The sequence below is a fragment of the Coregonus lavaretus genome (assembly GCF_964263955.1).
Source record: "Coregonus lavaretus genome assembly, chromosome: 20".
Lineage (NCBI taxonomy): Eukaryota > Metazoa > Chordata > Actinopteri > Salmoniformes > Salmonidae > Coregonus > Coregonus lavaretus.
In genome coordinates, this window is record NC_140007.1 from 16,037,686 (window position 1) to 16,059,666 (window position 21,981).

At 43.3% G+C, this 21,981-nt stretch overlaps 2 protein-coding genes across 2 annotated transcripts in view; both read left to right on the top strand.

Moving 5' to 3' along the window:
• The window catches only part of LOC311147973 (ral GTPase-activating protein subunit beta-like), a 59,925-nt gene extending 46,966 nt beyond the window's left edge, over nucleotides 1–12,959 (top strand). The window contains exons 21-30 of the mRNA XM_084184837.1: nucleotides 283–438; nucleotides 1,467–1,676; nucleotides 1,969–2,127; nucleotides 2,361–2,523; nucleotides 2,943–3,065; nucleotides 3,419–3,555; nucleotides 8,018–8,126; nucleotides 8,360–8,432; nucleotides 8,734–8,882; nucleotides 9,226–12,959. Of these exons, the coding sequence (XP_084040963.1) occupies nucleotides 283–438; nucleotides 1,467–1,676; nucleotides 1,969–2,127; nucleotides 2,361–2,523; nucleotides 2,943–3,065; nucleotides 3,419–3,555; nucleotides 8,018–8,126; nucleotides 8,360–8,432; nucleotides 8,734–8,882; nucleotides 9,226–9,422 (1,476 nt within the window). The 3' untranslated portion in view covers nucleotides 9,423–12,959. The remainder of the gene's footprint in view (nucleotides 1–282; nucleotides 439–1,466; nucleotides 1,677–1,968; nucleotides 2,128–2,360; nucleotides 2,524–2,942; nucleotides 3,066–3,418; nucleotides 3,556–8,017; nucleotides 8,127–8,359; nucleotides 8,433–8,733; nucleotides 8,883–9,225) is intronic.
• A 640-nt stretch (nucleotides 12,960–13,599) lies between these two features.
• The window catches only part of LOC311147993 (phosphatidylinositol 3,4,5-trisphosphate-dependent Rac exchanger 1 protein-like), a 115,490-nt gene continuing 107,108 nt past the window's right edge, over nucleotides 13,600–21,981 (top strand). Inside the window, exon 1 of the mRNA XM_084184865.1 lies at nucleotides 13,600–14,077. Coding sequence (XP_084040991.1) covers nucleotides 13,934–14,077 — 144 coding nt within the window. The 5' untranslated portion in view covers nucleotides 13,600–13,933. The remainder of the gene's footprint in view (nucleotides 14,078–21,981) is intronic.

The following is a 21,981-nucleotide window of genomic DNA, read 5'->3' on the forward strand; positions in this document are numbered from 1 at the left end:
TGTACAACAGCATGTGCAATTTATTGTCAATCAGTGTTGCTTCTTAAGTGGACAGTTTGATTTCACAGAAGTGTGATTGACTTGGAGTTACATTGTGTTTAAGTGTTCCATAAAAATTTTTTGAGCAGTGTATATAGAGAGAGGGATTATTTAAATGTTTGTGTTTTGTTGTGGTAGCTGTTTACACCAACAGTTAATACTAAACAGTAAAGAATACACCACTGTTATTAATACTAAACAGAACTGTATATAATAATTCCTTCCTCTCTTGCTCTCCTACAGCAGGTGTTTGTCCCTGAGGGCCGCCCGGCCCCCAACAATGATGTGGGGATTCGCTACAACATCAAGCAGAGGCCCTTCCCTGAGGAGGTGGACAAGATCCCCCTGGTCAAAGCCGACGTCAGCATCCCAGACCTGGACGACATCGTCAACAAGGAGGTGAGAAGGACCGAACCGCACCATGACCCCAATAGTTAGGGTGCCATAGGTCAAGTGCCAAAACTCTTCATAATCCTACTTTTCTTATATCCTCTCCTTCATGACTAACAATTTGAAAGTACCTTGATAGGTTTTCATATTAGTTCTTTCACCTATCCAGTTCTTTCAACTATCCATGGTCATGAAGGAAAGAATGCAAGTAGGGGAGGGTAGTTGAGTATATTCAAACTCAGCCCTTATCACTGCTAAAATGTAATGCAATATAAACTATTTCTAAAGTGAATGACTTTTTAAGAGAACCTTTGGCACAGAGCATAAAGAGAGTAAAACTATAGTGTTACCCAGGCTTTATGGAGACTTAACATTATTTGGGTATATTGTTGTTGATGTGGAATCAAGTGTCTTCTATGAACTGACAGGATGAAGCGAGTGTGATATACACAGTGAAGAATAATCACCCACACGTGAGTTGTCCCATCTTTCAGGAGACTGAGACGGGTCAAAGGTTAACCAGATCACTGATGGGAAGAAAGGGTGGAGAATGGAGAATACTCACATTGTTATGTTACTCCCTAACTATCTAATCTGGGTTGGTGAGGGCTTTATTATATCAAAGTCAGAACACTGTGTTGTTTTGCCTTAACCATGCCACTCAGATATTAATAGAGCCCTTAGACTCACATTGATCTGTTCTTGATTGCAGTGGTAATTGTTGGTAGAGGTATAGTTGTGGCAGTGGCAGAATTTGGTTTACTTAAATTTTTTAAGATTATAGGGTGGGTACAGTCTCAGGTACATACACTAATTTATATTTACAAACATTATACAACGTGAGATAAGTGTGTGTTTGAGTGTGTCAGGATTGGGGTCAATTCCATTTAAATTCAGTTGAGACATTTTTTAAAATAGGAATATCAGTTTACTTCCTGAATTTAAATCAAATTTAATCCAACCCTAGTGAATGTGCTTTGCATCCTTATAGTTGCCTCCAGTCACACAAACTTGACCTTGCCCCCCCCTCCTCTCAGCTGGAGAAGCAGCATGATAGGCTGCGCAGCATGATGACCAAGCAGATTGAGTATGAGTGTTCCCTGGAGCGCCACAGCGAGGATGTCTGGAGTTCCAAGTCATTCCCGGACCCCCTGACCGACTGCAAACCCCCTCCGCCCGCCCAGGAGTTCCAGACGGCCCGCCTCTTCCTCTCTCACTTCGGCTTCCTGTCTCTAGAGGCACTGAAGGTTTGGAACTGTAGTTTCATAGTGTTCAGAACTTAAGTTTATGTCAGTGGTTGGGAACTGTAGTTTGTCAGTGGTTCGGTACACTATTTAGTCAGTGGTTGGCCACTGTAGTTTATGGAAAATGTTATAATTTACCTCAATACTATGTTTGGTTTCTCTGCCTTCTGTCAGCTACCGTCTTGCCTTCACCTATCACAAAATCCAGTTTCTGGGTATGTTTGAAAAGGGGCCATAGCTCTAAAGCATGGCCTGTTCACGTTGTACTGACGTTGTACTGACTCTCTTACTTCAGGAACCGGGCAACAGCCGTTTACCCCCTCATCTCATTGGACTGGAGTCCTCAATGCCAGGGTTCTTCGATGACATCGCCTACCTGGACCTGTTGCCATGCCGACCTTTTGACACAGTCTTTGTGTTCTACATGAGGGCAGGACAGAAAACCAGCCACGAGGTGAGAACTTGTTAAGTTTATTACTTTGATGAATTTTCACATGCCAGTTTACGCTGTATGTTTATTTTTCAATCTCACTGATTGATCCACTGTGTTATGCATTGTGATTGGTAGATCCTGATCCACTGTGTGATGTGATTGTGATTGGTCGATCGTGGATCCACTGTGTGATATGATGCTTTGTGTTTGGCTGATCTTGATCCATTGTGTGAATGATGCATTATAATTGGTAGATCCTGAGGAACGTGGAGACATCGTCCAGCGTCCAGCCCCACTTCCTGGAGTTCCTGCTGTCTCTGGGCTGGCCCGTGGATGTGGGCCGGCACCCTGGCTGGACTGGACACATGGACACCAGCTGGTCCCTTAACTCCTGCGACAACGACTCACAACAGACAGGTGAGCCACCCGCCCCAGGGGTCATATTCATAACCGACATGGAACCCAGGCTGTTGGTGCACCACAGGGGATTAGCTCTGAAAGCTAAAACATGTCCATGGGTCTCAGGAAAAGGTTCAAAGGTGAAGATCCTGGTCCATATTGTCAGTGTGACACATTCACCACTGAAGAAGGTGTTAGCTCGCTGAGCTAAAGCCAGGGCGATGTCTTGGTTGGCTCAGGCTATAGATACAGCATAATAAAGAGTATTTTTATAATTCTGTCTCAGTCAGGGTGAATAGGTAATGTTTCATAAAGCCATGGTGATAGACAAAATACTTCTTGGTTAGCCCGGGCCATAGTACATATTTTCTTATTCTAATTCTACATCTTAGACAAGGTAAATGTGTAATGTTTCATATTTTGCTCTGTCCCCATAGAGGAGGCAGCTACACCGGAGGACACAGGTGGTTCTGTATTCAACGGGGAGAAAAAGGTGCTGTACTATGCCGATGCTCTGACTGAGATCGCCTTTGTCGTTCCATCGCTGACAGACTCCTCAGGTTAGCATTTACAAATACTTGTATTTTGTATTTAAATTCTTATTTTATTTTGTCTTAAAGGGACATTACTCTCCAAAAATCTACGTTTTTCAGATGTTTTCAGACCACGAAAGTACTCAGTCAAGATGAATCCACTTATCTATTCCATTCATTTTGGATTGTGGCATATAGCTGAAGCTACAGAACAGATGGCCAGTGACGTGGCCTTATGTTAATGATAGATCACTTTTGAAGTGTAAAACATCTGACAAACATTGATGTTTCTTTTTGTGTAATGTCTTTTTAATGCAGCCTATGTGAAGATACAGTTTTGCCTCTCCCTGGGTGGCTGATAGGTGTTTTTGTGTTTACAGAGGATTCCTCGGTGCACAGTGACTCTACAGTGGAGGCGGACACACACACAGACCTCCTGCCTAGTTTACTGAAACAACCCAATCTAACACTGGAGCTCTTCCCCAACCACTCAGACAACCTAACAGCTTCCCAAAGGGTAACTAATCCACAATCCTACATTAATAATAATATACAGTGCCTTCGGAAAGTATTCAGACCCCTTGACTTTTTCCACATTTTGTTACGTTACAGACGTATTCTAAAATTGATTAAATTGTTTTTTTCCCCTCATCAATCTACACACAAATACCCCATAATGATGAAGCAAAAAAGAAAATATCACATTTACATAAGTATTCAGACCATTTACTCCAGGGGTGTCAAACTCATTTTAGCTCAGGGGCCACATGGAGGAAAATCTATTCCCAAGTGGGCCGGACCGGAAAAATCATGGTATATATAACTTAAAAACAACAACTTCAGATTGTTTTCTTTGTTTTAATACGATCAACATACAACATAAAGCTTGAGCCTGAGGACAGTGTGTCCAAAATAGTACAAGCACAACATCACTATTAATCATAAAACACGTCAAGTTTATTTGAAAATTCTAAAGAAAAAGAACACACAAACACACAATGCCTCAGTGATTAACAGAACTGTTTCACAGATCACAGAACTATATCAGGGTGTCATTTCTCAGGCAGAAATGTAGATAAAAATTATGAAATCCTGTTCCCCAAACAAGTGCAAGAACCACAGAGTCAAGAATAGGTTAAATATACAAATAAAATAAAAACAATTAAAAACAATAGCACATCAACATAAAAACATATAAACATAAAGCTGGAGCCTGAGGACAGTGTCCAAAAGCACAACATCACTATTAATCATAAAACACCAAGTTATTTGAAAGTTCTGAGGACAAAGAACACACAAACACACAATGCCTCAGTGATTCACAGAAGTATATCACAGATCACAGAACTATATCAGGGTGTCATTTCTCAGGCAGAAATGTAGATAAAAATAATGAAATCCTGTTCCCCAAACAAGTGCAAGAACCACAGAGTCAAGAATAGGTTAAATATACATATACAAATAAAATCAATTAAAAACAATAGCACATCAACATAAACATATAAACATAAATCTGAAAGCGTTGCTCAAACTCCCGTAACAGTCCCGTTATTGTATCTTTGAACCGCTTCATGTCTGCCACATGTTGGGTCGCGCACACATTTTTCAGACAGGGGAAGTGAGCTGCATCACCACCGGCAAGTTGCGTCTCCCACAATGACAGCTTCAACTTGAAAGAACGTATGCTGTCATAATACTGCGTGGCAACTTTGTTGCGCCCTTGCAGCTGTTTGTTCAAGTTATTCAGGTGCTCTGTAACATCCACCATAAATGCAAGGTCCTGCATCCATTCTGCGGAATGAAATTCTAACACTGGTTTGCCCTTTTCTTCCATGAACTGTTCAATTTCTTCTCGTAAATCAAAGAAACGCCTCAGCACAGCACCTCGGCTTAACCATCTTACCTCAGTGTGGTATGGCAGGCCATAGATGTGGTCTTTCTCTCTGAGAAGGCTGTCAAACTGACGGTGATTCAGGCTTCTGGATCGGATGAAATTAACAGTTTGGATGACCACCTTCATGACGTTATCCATCTTTAATGACTTGCAACACAAAGCCTCCTGGTGCAAAATACAGTGAAAAGTCAAAAAATCACGTCCTCCATTTGCAGATTGCACTTTCTCTCTGAACTTTGTCACAACGCCTGCTTTTTTCCCGATCATTGAGGGCGCACCATCTGTAGCCAGGCTGACAGCGCGGGACCAGTCCACTCCGACCCTGTCCAGCGCACCGACGAGTGCGGTAAAAATATCAGCTGCTGTCGTTGTATCTGTCATCGGCACCAACTCCACGAACTCCTCTGTGACGGTCAATGTGTCATCAACTCCGCGGATGAAAATGGCCAGTTGTGCAACATCTGTAATGTCCGTGCTTTCATCAATTGCAACCGAAAACGCAATAAATGACTTTACTTTTTGCTTCAACTGGCTGTCCAAATCAACTGAAAGATCGGAAATCCTGTCTGCAACTGTGTTTCTTGTCAGGCTGATATTTGCAAAAGCCTGCCGCTTTTCAGGGCACACAATCTCCGCTGCCTTCATCATGCATGTTTTTACAAATTCACCCTCACTAAATGGTTTTGAAGCCACTGCGATTTCATTAGCAATGAGGTAGCTAGCTTTCACTGCAGCGTCACTGATGTCTCGGCTGTGAGTAAACACAGACTGCTGTTTCTTCAGACCCGCCAACAGTTCATTCACCTTCTCTCATCTCCGCTGTCCTTGAAAGTTGTCATATTTGTCGGCATGAAGACTCACATAGTGGCGACGAAGGTTATATTCTTTCAGCACTGCAACATGCTCTGAACACACCAAACATACAGCTTTCCCATTCAATTCCGTGAATAAATAGGATTACCATTTTTCTTGGAACACTCTGCACTCTGCGTCCACTTTTCTCTTTTTTGACAGAGACATATTGGGGCAATGAGGGTGCCAAAGCACATAATGTTAAAAGTAGAAGCCGTAATAAATATCGCGGGCAAAACAAAGTAGCTCATTGGCTGCACGTGCTTGACCTACTTGCTCTGCCCCGGTATAAACAGTTTGCTTGCTTAACACAATTGCTATTGCGCCATCCAGTGGACGCAATTGGAACAGCAGTTTATTTTATAGAAAAATTGCAGCGCATTTTTATACTTTACAAAATGATTATTAATTATTTTTTATTTTTTTTCAAAATCATCTCGCGGGCCGGATTAAACCCGTTTGCGGGCCTGATCCGGCCCGCGGGCCGGACGTTTGACACCCCTGATTTACTCAGTACTTTGTTGAAGCACCTTTGGCAGCGATTACAGCATTGAGTCTTAGTGGGTATGATGCTACAAGCTTGGCACAGCTGTATTTGGGGAGTTTCTCCCATTCTTTTCTGCAGATCCTCTCAAGCTCTGTCAGGTTGGATGCGGAGTGTCGCTGCACAGCTATTTTCAGGTCTCTCCAGAGATGTTCGATCGGGTTCAAGTCCGGGCTCTGGCTGGGCTAGTCAAGGACATTCAGAGACTTGTCCCGAAGCCACTCCTGCGTTGTCTTGGCTGTGTGCTTAGGTGGTTGTCCTGTTGGAAAGTGCACCTTCACCCCAGTCTGAGGTCCTGAGTGCTCTGGAGCTGGTTTTCATCAAGGATTACTTTGCTCCGTTCATCTTTGCCTCGATCCTGACTAGTCTCCCAGTCCCTGTCGCTGAAAAACATCCCCCCAGCATGATGCTGCCACCACCATGCTTCACCGTAGGGATGGTGCCAGGTTTCCTCCAGAAGTGACGCTTGGCATTCAGGTAAAATAGTTCAATCTTGGTTTCATCAGACCAGAGAATCTTGTTTCTCATGGTCTGAGAGTCCTTTAGTTGCCTTTTGGCAAACTCCAAGCGAGCTATCATGTGCCTTTTACTGAGGAGTGGCTTCCGTCTGGCCACTCCACCATAACGGCCTGATTGGTGGAGTGCTGCAGAGATGGTTGTCCTTCTGGAAGGTTCTCCCATCTCCACAGAGGAACTCTAGAGCTCTGTCAGAGTAACCATTGGGTTCTTGGTCACCTCCCTGACCAAGACCCTTCTCCCCTGATTGCTCAGTTGGCCGGGCGCCCAGCTCTAGGAAGAGTCTTGGTGGTTCCAAACTTCTTCCATTTAAGAATGATGGAGGCCACTGTGTTCTTGGGGACCTTCAATGCTGCAGACATTTTTTGGTACTCTTCCCCATATCTGTGCCTCGACACAATCCTGTCTCTGAGCTCTACGGACAATTCCTTCGACCTCATGGCTTGGTTTTTGCTCTGACATGCACTGTCAACTGTGGGACCTTACATAGACAGTTGTGTGCCTTTCCAAATCATGTCCAATCAATTGAATTTACCACAGGTGGACTCCAATCAAGTTGTAGAAACATCTCAAGGATGAAAACAGGATGCATCTGAGCTCAATTTCGAGTCTCATAGCAAAGGGTCTGAATAGTTATGTAAGTAAGGTATTGCTGTTTTGTTATTTTTAATACATTTGCAAAAAAATCTAAAAACCTTTTTTCACTTTATCATTATGGGGTATTGTGTGTAGATTGCTGAGGATTTGTATTTATTTAATCCATTTTAGAAGAAGGCTGTAACATAACAAAATGTGGAAAAAGTCAAGGGGTCTGAATACTTACCGAAGGCACTGTATACCATTTAGCAGACACAAAGCAATTTAGTCATGTGTGCATACATTTTACGCATGGGTGGTCCCTTCAATTGAACCCACCATCCTGGCGTTTCAATTAAGGTACATAATTGTTACCCCAGAAATGATTTGAAAGAGATAAAAACGGCTGCATTGGACTTTTAAACTTATGCATTGGATACAGTTCACACATTTGAATGTTAGTTTCTTGCATTGTTTTGAGGAATAGATTACATCTCAGGGTATATCTCTACCCCTATGCCTGTGTATTGACCTCTCTCTCTCTCTCTCTCTCTCTCTCTCTCTCTCTCTCTCTCTCTGGTCTCTTCTCTCCTCTAGCAGAGTTCTATGGTGAAGACCAAGAGGTCCTCCACAGGAAAGACTGCCCCTCCCCTAGGGCCTGAGACCAAGGTGCTGGTGGTCTGGGTGGAGCGCTACGATGACATCGGTAAACAACCTCAGATAACTTCCCCTAAAAATCACCGTGCGTCCCCTAGTACAGTTTCACATTACGTCATCATGGCTCTGTGTCATTTCTGATGTCTGTCCTTGTACAATTTTATGAGACCACTCATTTTTTACTGTTCCGTTTGGAGGACCCGCCTAACAAAGTGAGAAACCAAAGTGAGAAACTGTTGAAGGTGTTTCCCCTCAAATGGCTCCGTTGTTGTTTTTCTCTAGAGAACTTCCCTTTGTCTGATCTCTTGGCGGAAACTGGCACGGGTTTGGAGGCGAACAACAGCACTTCCTGCAGGTAGGCTACTAAGGCCCACGCCCAACCAAACACTAACCCTAAACACTTACCAAAAACTATTTGTAAATTAAGCTTGATCAACTATTTCAATAATGTGTCAAATTAAAGTTAGGCCACTATAAAATCCACTGTAACACATTTTCAGTAGGTTAGTTAACAATCACTCTAGTAGTGAAGACCAAGTCTCATATTCCCTGTTGAATGGAATGGAAATGTCATGTCCTTCTTCAAACCCCACCCCTTTCTCTTCACCTCTTTCCCTCCTCCACTTAATCTCTCCCCCTCCTCTCTCCCTCTTCAGGTCTGGGCTCCTGGAGAAGGACATGCCCCTGATCTTCATCCACCCCCTAAGGACTGGTCTGTTCCGGGTCAGGCTCCACGGGGCCATGGGCAAGTTCAACATGGTCATCCCCCTGGTGGACGGCATGGTGGTCAGCCGCAGAGCACTAGGTGACCAAACTATCAATTTTTCTCTAATCTCTCATTTCTCTCTCTCTCTCTCTCTCTCTCTATCTCTCTCTACCTCTAGATTAATTTCCACTGTGTCTCTCTGGCTTATAGTCATTTATGTAATGCTGCCTTCCCCATTGCCCTCAGACTCTCCTTAGTTGATGTTATCAGATGTTTTTATTTTATCAAAATGTTTATTTACTGAATAAATTGAGGTCAACCAAACACTGACGTGTTTTGGTGGTTTGTCATCCTGCCCCTGGGATATTACAAACCACAAATTTGATTTCCACTCCCATTTTGTTTGGCTCATTGTCAAATTCTGCTTGCTGTTTTCTCCCAGGGTTCCTGGTGCGCCAGACGGTCATCAACGTGTGCCGGCGGAAGCGACTGGAGAGCGAGACGTACAGCCCGCCGCACGTGCGGCGCAAGCAGAAGATTGCAGACGTCGTGCACCGCTACCGCAACAAGCAGCTGGAGCCCGAGTTCTACACCTCTCTCTTCCAAGACGTGGGGGAGGGGAGGCCTATTCACCTTTGACCCCCCCCTCCCCCCTCCCCCCTCCCACCCTTTGAAAAACACTGACACACACACATAGACACACACACACACACATCCCAGATTCTCTATATTTATACAGTTCTATTTTGTTATTTATATCAAACACTTTGCTGCCGTTGACGTCGAGAGCATTGTCAAAAAATAGTTACCCGGTGCAAGCAGTACATTTGTAGTACGAACACATCTGAGCCTGTCTTTTGGTGGCTACTAAGCCCCAGTTAAGCTCTGGACACTTGGCATTGAAAAGTTACTGCACATCCTTATCAGTCTACTCTATGCTTTGTGGCACCAGTTTCTGACGCTCTATAATTGCAATAGGATAGTCTACTTGTTGGTCTTTTTTAAATATTGTGATGAAGAGTGAACAACGTTATTGGCCTTTTAATCCTCCATTTTAGAGTTTCTGTTTTTAATGAAGATGTAGCATAAATGTTGATGGACCAGACTCATAATATAGGTTTACTTGATCATTTGACGTATATCATATCGACACAGCTAGGGAGAGGAAGGAGAGACGCTGGAATTTGGATGCAATTTTTTTTGTCGATACCGTGCGGGTGGTTGTGGTGAGTGATTTGGTGAACTGCAGTTGGATCAAGACATTTTACACGATGGATCCATATATTACTTTGAAAGTGTTTACGTCTTATCTAATAACAACTGGTTTTAAAAAGTATTGGCCCCTCATGTATCTGTCCAAAGTCTTCCATGTCATTGAGAAAATGGAGTTGAACATTGCAGCAATATTAGGCATTGGTCAGCTTAGTTACTGAGTTTCAAAACCATGGAAAAATATCAGACATTTAAAGGGATACTTCACCCCTGTTTCATACCACTTTTATGGTGTGGTGGTGAACTATCCCTTTAATGTAGGTCAGCCGCTAACTGAGAGATTGCATAGACACTGTTCTTAGAATGAAGTAAACCAGTATTATTTTTTCCAACGCGGAACCATTTTGACTCATATCGTACCAGTCAAAAGTTTGGACACACCTACTCATTCCAGGGGTTTTCTTTGTACTATCTTCTACATTGTAGAATAATAGTGAAGACATCAAACTATGAAATAACACATGGAATCATGTAGTAACTAAAAAAAGTGTTAAACAAATCAAAATATATTTAGCCACCCTTTGCCTTGATGACAGCTTTGCACACTCTTGGCATTCTCTCAACCAGCTTCATGAGGTAGTCACCTGGAATGCATTTCAATTGCCTTCTTAAAAGTTAACTTGTGGAATTTATTTCCTTCTTAATGCATTTGAGCCAATCAGTTGGGTTGTGACAAGTTAGGGGTGGTATACAGAAGATAGCCCTTTAGGTAAAAGACCAAGTCCATATTATGGCAAGAACAGCTCAAATAAGCAAAGAGAAACGACAGTCCATCATTATTTTAAGACATGAAGGTCAGTCAATCTGGAAAATTTCAAACGTTTCTTCAAGTGCAGTCGCAAAAACCATCAAGCGCTATGATGAAACTGGCTCTCATGAGGACTGCCACAGGAAAGGAAGACCCAGAGTTACCTCTGCTGCAGAGGATACGTTCATTAGAGTTAACTGCACCTCAGATTGCAGCCCAAATAAATCCTTCACAGAGTTCAAGTAACAGACACATCTCAACATCAACTGTTAAGAGGAGACTGTGTGAATCAGGCCTTCATGGTCAAATTGCTGCAAATAAATCACTACTAAAGAACACCAATAATAAGAAGAGACTTGCTTGGGCCAAGAAACACGAGCAATGGACGTTAGACCGGTGGAAATCTGTCCTTTGGTCTGATGAGTCCAAATTTGAGATTTTTGGTTCCAACCGCCGTGTCTTTGTGAGACGCAGAGTAGGTGAACGGATGATCTCCGCATGTGTGGTTCCCACCGTGAAGCATGGCGGAGGAGGTGTGATGGTGTGGGGGTGCTTTGCTGGTGACACTGTCATTGATTTATTTAGAATTCAAGGCACACTTAACCAGCATGGCTACCACAGCATTCTGCAGCGATACGCCATCCCATGTGGTTTTCATATTCACTGCAAATTAAGTTTTATTCCATCTATACAATCATGAGTTTACTTTGCGTATTGCAATTGGTTTAACGATTTTTGTTTACTTACTGTGCTTTTAAAAGCCCTGACGCGAACCCTTTACTGTCTGCCAGTAATAATGTGCATTTATTTATGGCAATGATTGAAAAGGATAAACCTCCAAACGTATTTCTTTAATCTTTAGTCTTTATGCACTGAGCACATTTGTTTTTATATATATATACATATTTATTTTGTTACTTATTATTATTATTTTTTACAGCGGTCTGCAGTTTGGAAATATACTCAAGGAAGAGTTTTATCTTGTGAAATGTAAATGACGAAAAGACTTAGGGCTCTATTTTAACAAACCTAACGCAATGGTAAATCTTAGCGCTGGCGGTAGTGCTATAGGTCCAGGGGTGTGTCAGAAATATTTTCACAGTGGGAATTATGGGCGCAGTAGCTGGCGGTGGTACGAAAAGGCTGGTTTTTGATTAATAAATAAGTTATAGGTGTGTTGAGGCTTCCTCCATGGCTAAATATGTGGTTGCTTCAAGTTGTGTATTTAGGGTATTTTGTTATTTACATTTACATTTTAGTCATTTAGCAGACGCTTTTATCCAGAGCGACTTACAGTTAGTGAGTGCATATATTTTTCATACTGGCCCCCCGTGGGAATCGAACCCACAACCCTGTCATTGCAAGCGCCATGCTCTACCAACTGAGCTAAGTTATCCACTCCAATTGGACATACCAGACGTTGTCAAAAAGCAAGATTCAATTCACTATTGATAAGACTCAAAAAGACAGTGAATAATACTAATCAAATTCTAATAAAAACAATCAACTTGTTTTGAAAAGGCTATGCCTAAATACAGTTACAGGCACCAATTACTCCCCGTGGGCATATAATATTCAGACAATGTAGACAATGGAGGGTTTTACACACACACACACACACACACTTTTCACAGGAGCTGGAAAAAGATTTGAATAGATATTTCTGTCTGATATTTCGTTGTCTGAAGTAGACCCCTTAGTCTGACTTTTTTTTATATTTTTTTAATCTATCATTGAATTAGATGTCTTACTTTTTGATGGTTTTATTAATTTGTGCTTTTGCACATAGCCTACCTTTTTTTTGTTAAGGAAAACAAGTATGGAATATTAATTAATCAAAGCAATTGCATACAATCAATTATTATCCTGAATTACTTATTTGTCGTTTGGTAATATTTAAGAACTTAAGTTGTGTTGTACAGAAAGGAATAATTATATGTAAAATATAAGAAATTGTGAGGTATATTAGTTAGTTGCATTCCTCATTTAAAAAGGCAAAAACAAAATGTATGTATGCAACTGTCTGGGAGAATCACAGTGGATAATGAATGTAACATGCATTGATTAAAACTTGTAATTATCTTTTCATTCATTCCTTTTGATCCCCAACCTTTGTTTACAGGGTGTCTTTGAGGAATAAAGTAAAAACACTTTTTAACGTTCTCTGAATCATTGGATTGTTACTCGTCTGACAGTTTATTTTGACCCAAAGTTGTATGAGTTTGCTTCTGTGCTACGAATGAGTCCACTAGAGGTCCCCTCGCGCTGACGTTTCTAAATCGGACACTGGTGCTGTTGGCGTTCAACTACAGCGCTTGAGTCCGTTGGAACTTGGTGGTAGCAAATTGATTCTCAGACCCTCTTCATAATAATGACAGTCATCTAAAATGTTAAATTGTATCCCTAAAACAGTCGACTTCATTTGCAGCCGTTATGTTCCATTGACTTGTCCATCAATTGTTCATTAGGTCTGGTTTGTGCCATGCGTAAAGTGAAAATAAGTAGGCTGCCTTATTGAAAGTGACTGGGCATATGTATTTAATTAAGAGGTGCAGAATGAATGATTTGATATTGAATTTAAATTTGTTCTAACGTAAAGACTGTCCCGACACTGCTGCACTCCTGAAAGCGACCACTGGCACGCTGTTGCACTGCTCTCATTCCAAGAGGACAACAAGCGCTTTTCAGACTGCCTTCTGAGAGTCTGCGAAATTACTGCTGCCTACATCACATCATGTCCTGTCGTCTCTTCAAAACTTATGTTGACACACAACTAACCAACTTGAGAGCCTGTGATTTAGCTATCCTCAGCCTATATTGTGAGCTGTACATTCTCAGCTGAAGTAAATTTTTCTTGAAGGGTAATCGGATCTCGCAAATCGATCTGCATTCAGTTATTGCGGCTTCTCTGTCTTTTCTAGAGAAAAAATTCCGAATAAAGACGCGCATGTTTTTGTTTTGTTACTTTTGGTGAAGTGTATATGCATTGCGCATCATTGCTTTGGGGTTTGAAGATACAGTGTTGCAAAATGGACTTAAACTGCAACTAACTCGGAATACTTTTGCAGTGACCCAAGTATCAATAATAATTTTACGAGTTATTTTCCTACTCTTTGGATAAAGATCAATTATGGAAGAAGACGGGCAACATGAGAACGGCGGTGTTCACGGCACCAAAGATTCGGACCGCCAGCAACGCTTGAGGCTCTGTGTTTTAAATGAAATTTTGAACACAGAGCGGGATTACGTTCGGGTATTGCTTTTCCTTCAGTCGGTAAGTTTTTGATCGCTCTTTCTTTGCCTCAATTGAACCCATGGCTACTTGCCAGACGTTACATGTATATTGTTCAGCTGTTGGCAAGCAGTTCTATCACAAATTGCTGGCAACAAACACACTTCGAGAAAGTGAAGTCATGGCCAGCTTGCTGCTAGGCTGGCTGAATGCATTTTTATCACAGTCCAACATCCTCTTTTTGGTTTTAATTTGTAGCTACAGTTCACCCTTCTGTTGATGGCAGCCTGTAGAGTGGTGTCCATAATGATGATTTGCTTCATTTTATAGTGTTTCGGTTGGGGGAACGGGCACTTCACAGGCATGCGGTTGCTTGGACTAGTAAAACGCAGTAGATGTTTGGAACGTCTTCCGCCTTCATTCACTAGTCTGTGTTCCTCTTGTAAATTCTGATTAAAACCCCAGTAGAAACCGTGGATTTAATAAAAGCGCAATTCAATGCAAATGTTGTAGCCTGGCTGACCCGCCCATTCGCGACAGTAAGTGTGTGCATTTATTCATTGATAATTGCGAGCCAATTTATCACTTCATAGTAAATGTTAGGTAACACGTTTTCTATAATCACATCTGAATAATGAATGGCTCATTTTTCGCGCGTCACCGGAGAGCACACCGCTGTGCCCGAAGCTCGAGTCTAGACCAGCTGCAGGTAGCAATTCAATTTGTCACCTCTCCTTGTCATCTCTTTGTTTCCAGTCTGCTGTGTTGTCTCCTCCCATTATGCGGCCCGTCGCCTCTATGCACTGTGCAGGTGGCCTCGTTGATGGATGATGACAGCCTAACCTTGAACCATGGCCATTACAAACTGCTATATGACAGGGTTTCCCAAACTCGGTCCTGCCCCCCCCTAACACTATAGAACTGATTCAAATAATCAAAGCTTGATGATGAGTTGGTTATTTGAATCAGATGTGTAGTGCTTGGGCAAAACCCAAAATGTGCACCCAGGGGGGGCCCCAGGACCAAGTTTGGGAAACCCTGCTATATGATATAACCATCTAAGGTCACATGATGTATGATCCAAATGACCACATATGATTGATAAGCAACCAAGGGCTGGACAGAATGATGACATTGAATCCAATGGATTCTACACATTTGAAAAGAGGGCTGTCAGTCCATTGATAGGCATTCTATGCTGGAATTAACTCAATATTTTGTCCTCCTCTTACACACTTCACATGGAGACCCTGAACATGAAAGGGGGCTATGCATGAACATGAAGATGGGGTTGTTCTATGGGAATTAATGAAAGTAGAGTAAGTAATGAACATGCATTAAACTAATCAACTGTCCAATGTTCATTTTCAGACTGTATGACTATAACTCCTCATAGGCAATCCTCTTCACGTTTAATCCCCAATTTATTATTCACCTTATTATGTGGAGCAGCGTTGCATAATGGTCAACAAACCTCATTAACTGGTGCCAAGCAACAGGGGAGTAACACACACACACACCATGTCCCCCAACTTCTATGTATTTATAAAACGAAAAGATACAGGAGATGTCTGGATCTCGTCCCCCTGCCTCCCCTCACCCCGGCCTCTTGCCTACCACTACATCATGTAAAATTGTGCAGAATTAACTGTCTCCTGTCCTCTCTGCTGTTGTAATGATAAGGCTGATAATACTGTTTTCATGACACCCAGTTATGTGTGTGAGTGCATGTGGCAGTGTGTGTGCCTGTGTATGTATGAGTGTGTCTGTGTGGATGTGTATGATCCTGTGTGCTTAAGTGTGTGTGCATTGCGTGCAACCCAAAGTCCATTGATCTAGTGACACCCATACCATGGCATCAATGGCTCAGCGGATTGTGGAAAGTATCCAACACATCCATGAAATCAGTTTTGCTCCAATCCTGGATAATCTGATACTGCTATACTACCCCCCCATGCTACTCCCTTCTCCCCTCCCTGCCGGGAATCCACGTTTTTGTCGTCAAACAGCTAATCTGGTGTTGATAAGGACTGTCTGGCTGGGGGTTAGATGGGCCAGGACTGAGGCCATATGGTTTTAGTAAAGATAGCCCCAGTCTATCTATCCCCCCATTGAAGACACCTGAGCCGATAGATGGGGAGTCATTTGTCACCTTGGTGGGGAGTTGTGGGGGAGATTGAGAGTGCAATCTGATACTGTACTGACCACTAAACCCCACAGCTTTTCCTCATCGAGAGGCAATTGGTTGGTTGTTTGTTCTCAATCTACACCGGTTATGAGAGAGGCTGGGGTGAAATGGAGGCCAGGCGGTTGATGGAAGAATAGCCGCCCCCCTGTTGCTCTCGCCATCGATTCTGTTTCCGCCTCCATTTGTGTTGCAACCCCGGTATTTTTAGTCTGCATCAAACACACACACACACAATCGATACACGTACGAGCGGGATGACACTCAGAGATGTTTATACAGCTTTTGTCATCTCTAACCCGCGTCCCTCATCTCTTGGCAATTACAGAAGCCAGCGAGCATATCCAATTGGCTGGGGGGGGGGGATAGAGGGGTGTGAGGCAGGGATAACAGGATTCGTTTTGCGCCACACTGTCATTCCAGATCTCCGGTAGATTTTCTTTTTCTTTTTTTTGAGTAGGAGAACCGACGCTTTGCATTTGAACAGCTCACTTTAATTTTGTTTCATTGCAGTCTTTGGTGATAACTGGTATCTACTCATGTTTGTTTAATGGTTTGCCACTTTATTTGCATTGATCAGCTCTCCAAAGAATTGGAGTGCGGCTCTAGTTTTTTCCTCACACATCAGCTCGGATTTTCCCGACATTATCCTACAAAATGTAGGCTATGGCATGAATATGGTTAGTGACATCATCCTGTGTGGGATTTCCACAAAATTTAAGCAAACCTTAGAAAAGAGGAGTGGCCACTTTTAAAATGAGGTGGCTTTTTGCATGCTGACCACTCGTCACAACATTGGAGCCTTGCAACAAAAAAAAGGCAGTAATATTCACCCAAACCTCGACACGCTTCTCCCACAAACCTCCATCCGACCTGGGTCGTGTTCAGTAGGGAGATAACATTTTTAAACAAAGTGAAACGGGGAGTTACAATCTAGAACTTGTCCAATTTGAACACTGATTCTGTTTTCCGTTTCAAAACGTTTTGCTACGGCGTCCTACAGAACACAACCCTGAACATCTGCATGGCCTTGAGACTCTGTATTATCCTAATGTTCAGATTAGCTGGGTGATAACCTCTGTCATAACCTCTGTCTGTCATGTGCGCATGTGGAAAAGATGGAAGTGGTTCAGGGATGACTGGAACATTTGTTACTCCATAACCTATAATAGGAAACATCTGGAGATGCAGCCCCTTTGTAACCCACCCCTGGCCACACACACACACACACACACACTAGATAACCCCCTTACAAGTAAGTTCATCTGATTTGTGTGTGTGCCTGAGTGTTCCTTCCCATGCCAGTGAGTATATGACCTAGAATATGCCTGTGGTTTCCTCCTTGAAGGTGAAGCCTTCAACCCCTCTTTATTTCCCCTTGCTGCCCAGCTGGCGTTGACTCCTGTGGCCCAGCCAGCTGCGGTGGGGCCAATGACAAGCCTGGTTGAACAAACAGGATGACCCACACGGCTGTGCTCATTACCTTGGAAGACACACAGGAAGTCAGCCTTGAGCTTCCTCTCTAAGTTGCTCTCTCTCTGTCATCCCTCCATCTCTCCACACTAGGATACGCCAGCATCAGGTTTCTCTGCCCTGGTGTCTACTACTATAAATAGGCCTGCTGCGCCGGTGGCTTCAACTCTGTAACCCCGACTCCAGGGCTCTAACTAACAAACCAGACTCTACTCTGCAAAAGGGAAAACGCCCCGTCGTGTCTTTATGGAAGGGCTGGAATAGAAGCGCTGGGGGGTTGCTGCTGTGTCCCGACTCCTGCCAAGTAGTTTGTTACTGGCCCTTTAAATATGCTTTTTAATAAGACTTTAAAGGCCTGATGCGAAAGCTCATAATGTGCCTCATAACTTGATGAGTAACCAATAAGGAGCCAAAGGCCCAATATCTTTACCTAACTGCTCTATTGATAGTTTCACACATTCAGTCTGAAACTTCCATCATTGAAGTTGTTTGTGTTACTTTAAAATGAGGGGCATTGTACAAAACAAATTCATCAGCGATTGGATCGTCTCTAACCAATCAGAGTATCAAAGTTGATAACGTCATCATGTAGGCCGGCTCTGGCCCAACCCATCGGTTTCTGGGACCAATCAGAATGGTCAGAATGTGTTCGCGTTCTAGAAATCATCGGGGAGGAAGGCCAATCCAGACTCATCGTGGAGAAGAAAGGTCAGTAGGCCAGAGCGATGTGGAGGGGTAGCCAGGCAGCCAATATTGTGTAGAGTCTGAGAAGGTGAACAGCAGTCCTTCTACACTGTAAGAAAATGTGCTTGCATATCCAGTTGTGTTTCTTTGGATTCTACGTGGTAAGCCTTGTTTTATTGATTTAAATGAGTCCAAATATACATGAGGAGTGCTGCCTTTTGTCTTATCCTTGAAACTGGCTCAAGGTTTTGATTGAATAGAGTCTTAAGTCTCAAAATATCCAGCAGACCCCTACTCCTCCTCCACACAGCTCACATGTACAGTAAGTTGCCCACCATTGGGCCCTCTTTGTTGCCCCCCCTCGTCTTCCAACACTGCGACAGTTCCATTGCACAAGCCCTACAGTTCTGTCTAAACCCAGGGCCAAGGCTTAACCCTCCAATGGGAGGTATGCGTTTGATGTCGTGCTCCTTAAGAAGTCAAATGTTTTTTAAGTCGCCACAGCGCTCGATCTCCCTCAAGACAATTAGTACCTTATCGCAGCAGTTACGGTACCAAGAAAACAGATTACAGCACACCGTGACACAAAAAGAGGAAAGTGTCAATCCTAACTAATCTTGGTTTCTTTTTTTAGTCATGTGCGCTCATAAGCCATTTCTTTCCGAGGCATAAGACTGCATCAGGAATTTGAGGAATCTAGTTAACGTGTCTAAACCTCTATAGTAGCACAGTGGCATAATGTCACATACCCTGTGGCTATGTTTTCAAAATGTTACAGATATTTCCAAGTGGATTAGCATAGGAGGGAAGCGCATATCGAGCTACGTGTTTGGCATTGAACTGTCTATTTTGGACTGATCACCCAGTTTGAATCCTACTTGGACTGCCACATTATATTTACCTACAGACCATCTCCCTTTATTCCTTCTAGTTTTAGTTTTTTGTGGTGCTAAATCATTTTCTGTGCGGCTATAACGATTGATTTAATGCAGAAGCATTTTCTTTAGGAATTCAAGGTGTAAATGGTGGCTCATAAGATCAGATAAACGTGGATCTCTTGACTCTGCATAGTCGCAGTGAATACAATACCATAGGCATAGCAGCACTGTCTGTTGAAAGGCTGTTCTCTCCCTGTCAGGAGTCAGTGAAGTTGTCAATTGGCCTGTGTGTGTGTCTTCTAGCACACTGAAGGACGTGGACAAAAGAGTCTATCCAGATGTGTTGTTCGGTTTGAATGCGGATACTTCGGTGACACAAGGCTTGAATGGAAAAAAGACATGACAAGGAATGTTAATGGTCACACAGTGTTTTCAAAATGGGTGATATATGATGGAATTAGTGACATGGCCTCCCTTGTAAAGGCAGCAATGAGAGACCACCAACGCCCGCTTGACATCTTGACCTGAACAGAAGCGGGACAAGTACTTTCCCAGAGCTAGCCAATACCCATTAATTGAACAGGGGGGTTCTTTTCTCCTCCCAAGTGAAAAGGTAGAATGGAAGGATGCCCGTAAAAGTTTGGAATGGGGGCCTCCCGAGTGGCACAGCGGTCTAAGGCACTGCATCTCAGTGCAATCTGCGTTAATACAGATCCTGGTTCGATACCGGGCTGTGTCGCAGCCGGCCGTGACCGGGAGACCCATGAGGCGACGCACAATTGGCCCAGCATCGTCCGGGTTAGGGGAGGGTTTGGCCGACCGGGATGTCCTTGTCCCATCGCGCTGTAGCGACTCCTGTGGCGGGCAGTGTGGCTTGGCGGGGTTGGGTTTCTGAGGACGCACGGCTCTCGACCTTCGCCTCTCCCGAGTCCGTACGGGAGTTGCAGCGATGGGACAAGACTACCAATTGGATATGACAAAATTGGGGAGTAAAGGGGGTAAAAAATAAATTATGTTTGGAATTGAACCAAATGTCTGCCAGTCACACAGAGAGAACTCTCCAGGAATTCCCATCAGTCCCCTTTGGGAATTGCCTGGAACGGTTTGTGGACAGAGGCTGCTGGGCCCCGGAACGTTTGTCAGGATTGTCAAACAGAACCAGATGTGTGGGATTGAAGGGGGCGAAGGTCACCATTCTATTGAGAAACATTGACCACAACCAAACCCTACGACCGTAGTAGTTTTTTGAAGTGGCGTCAGAGAAGATGGCTGCCGTTTTACAGCCCTCTAACCAATTGTACTATTATGTGTGTTTTATCACGTTATTTGTAATTTATTCTGTACATAATGTTTCTGCCACCGTCTCTTATGACCAAAAAGAGCTTCTGGATATCAGGACAGCGATTACTCACCTCGTATTGGATGAAGATTTTTTCTTCAACGAGTTGGATGCAAAGGATATCCTACAAACACCCGACAAGGCCCAAATCCCCGTCATTCGCATGAAAAAAAGACAGATATCGTGGACATAGGTCGGTGTGCCTTGTAAGGATCCGACGGCGAGCGAGTAAACTGCCTCTTCCATCAATCCTATTAGCCAATGTTCAATCATTTGAAAACAAATTGGACTACCTAAGATTAAGGTTATCCTACCAACGGGACATTAAAAACTGTAATATCTTATGTTTCACCGAGTCGTGGCTGAACGACGACATGGATAACATACAGCTGGCGGGATATACGCTACATCGGCAGGATAGAACGGCTGACTCCGGTAAGACAAGGGGTGGCAGTCTGTGTATATTTGTAAACAACAGCTGGTGCATAAAATCTAATACTAAGGAAGTCTCGAGGTTTTGCTCGCCGGAGGTAGAGTATCTCATGATAAGCTGTAGAACACACTATTTACCAAGAGAGTTTTCATCTATATTTTTCGTAGCTGTCTATCTACCACCACAAACCGATGCTGGCATTAAGACTGCGCTCAATGAGCTGTATAAGCCCATAAGTAAAAAGGAAAACGCTCATCCAGAGGCAGCGCTCCTAGTGCCCGGGGACTTTAATGCAGGGAAACTTAAATCCGTTATACCTAACTTCGACCAGCATGTTAAATGTGCATCTAGAGGGAAAAAAAACTCTAGACCACCTTTACTCCACACACAGAGACGCATACAAAGCTCTCCCTCGCCCTCCATTTGGCAAATCTGACCATAACTCTATCCTCCTGATTCCTGCTTATAAGCAAAAACTAAAGCAGGAAGCACCAGTGACTCGGTTAATAAAAAAAGTGGTCAGATGATGCAGATGCTAAGCTACAGTACTGTTTTGCTAGCACAGACTGGAATATGTTCTGGGATTCTTCCGATAGCATTGAGGAGTACACCACATCAGTCACTGGCTTCATCAATAAGTGCATCGATGACGTCGTCACCCACCGTGACAGTACGTACATACCCCAACCAGAAGCCATAGATTACAGGCAACATCCGCACTGAGCTAAAGGGTAGAGCTGACGCTTTCAAGGAGCAGGACTCTAACCCGGACGCTTATAAGAAATCCCGCTATGCCCTCCGACAAACCATCAAACAGGCAAGGAGTCAATACAGGACTAAGATCGAATCATACTACACCGGCTCTGACGCTCATCAGATGTGGCAGGGTTTGAAAACTATTAAAGACTACAAAGGGAAGCACAGCCGCGAGCTGCCCAGTGACACAAGCCTACC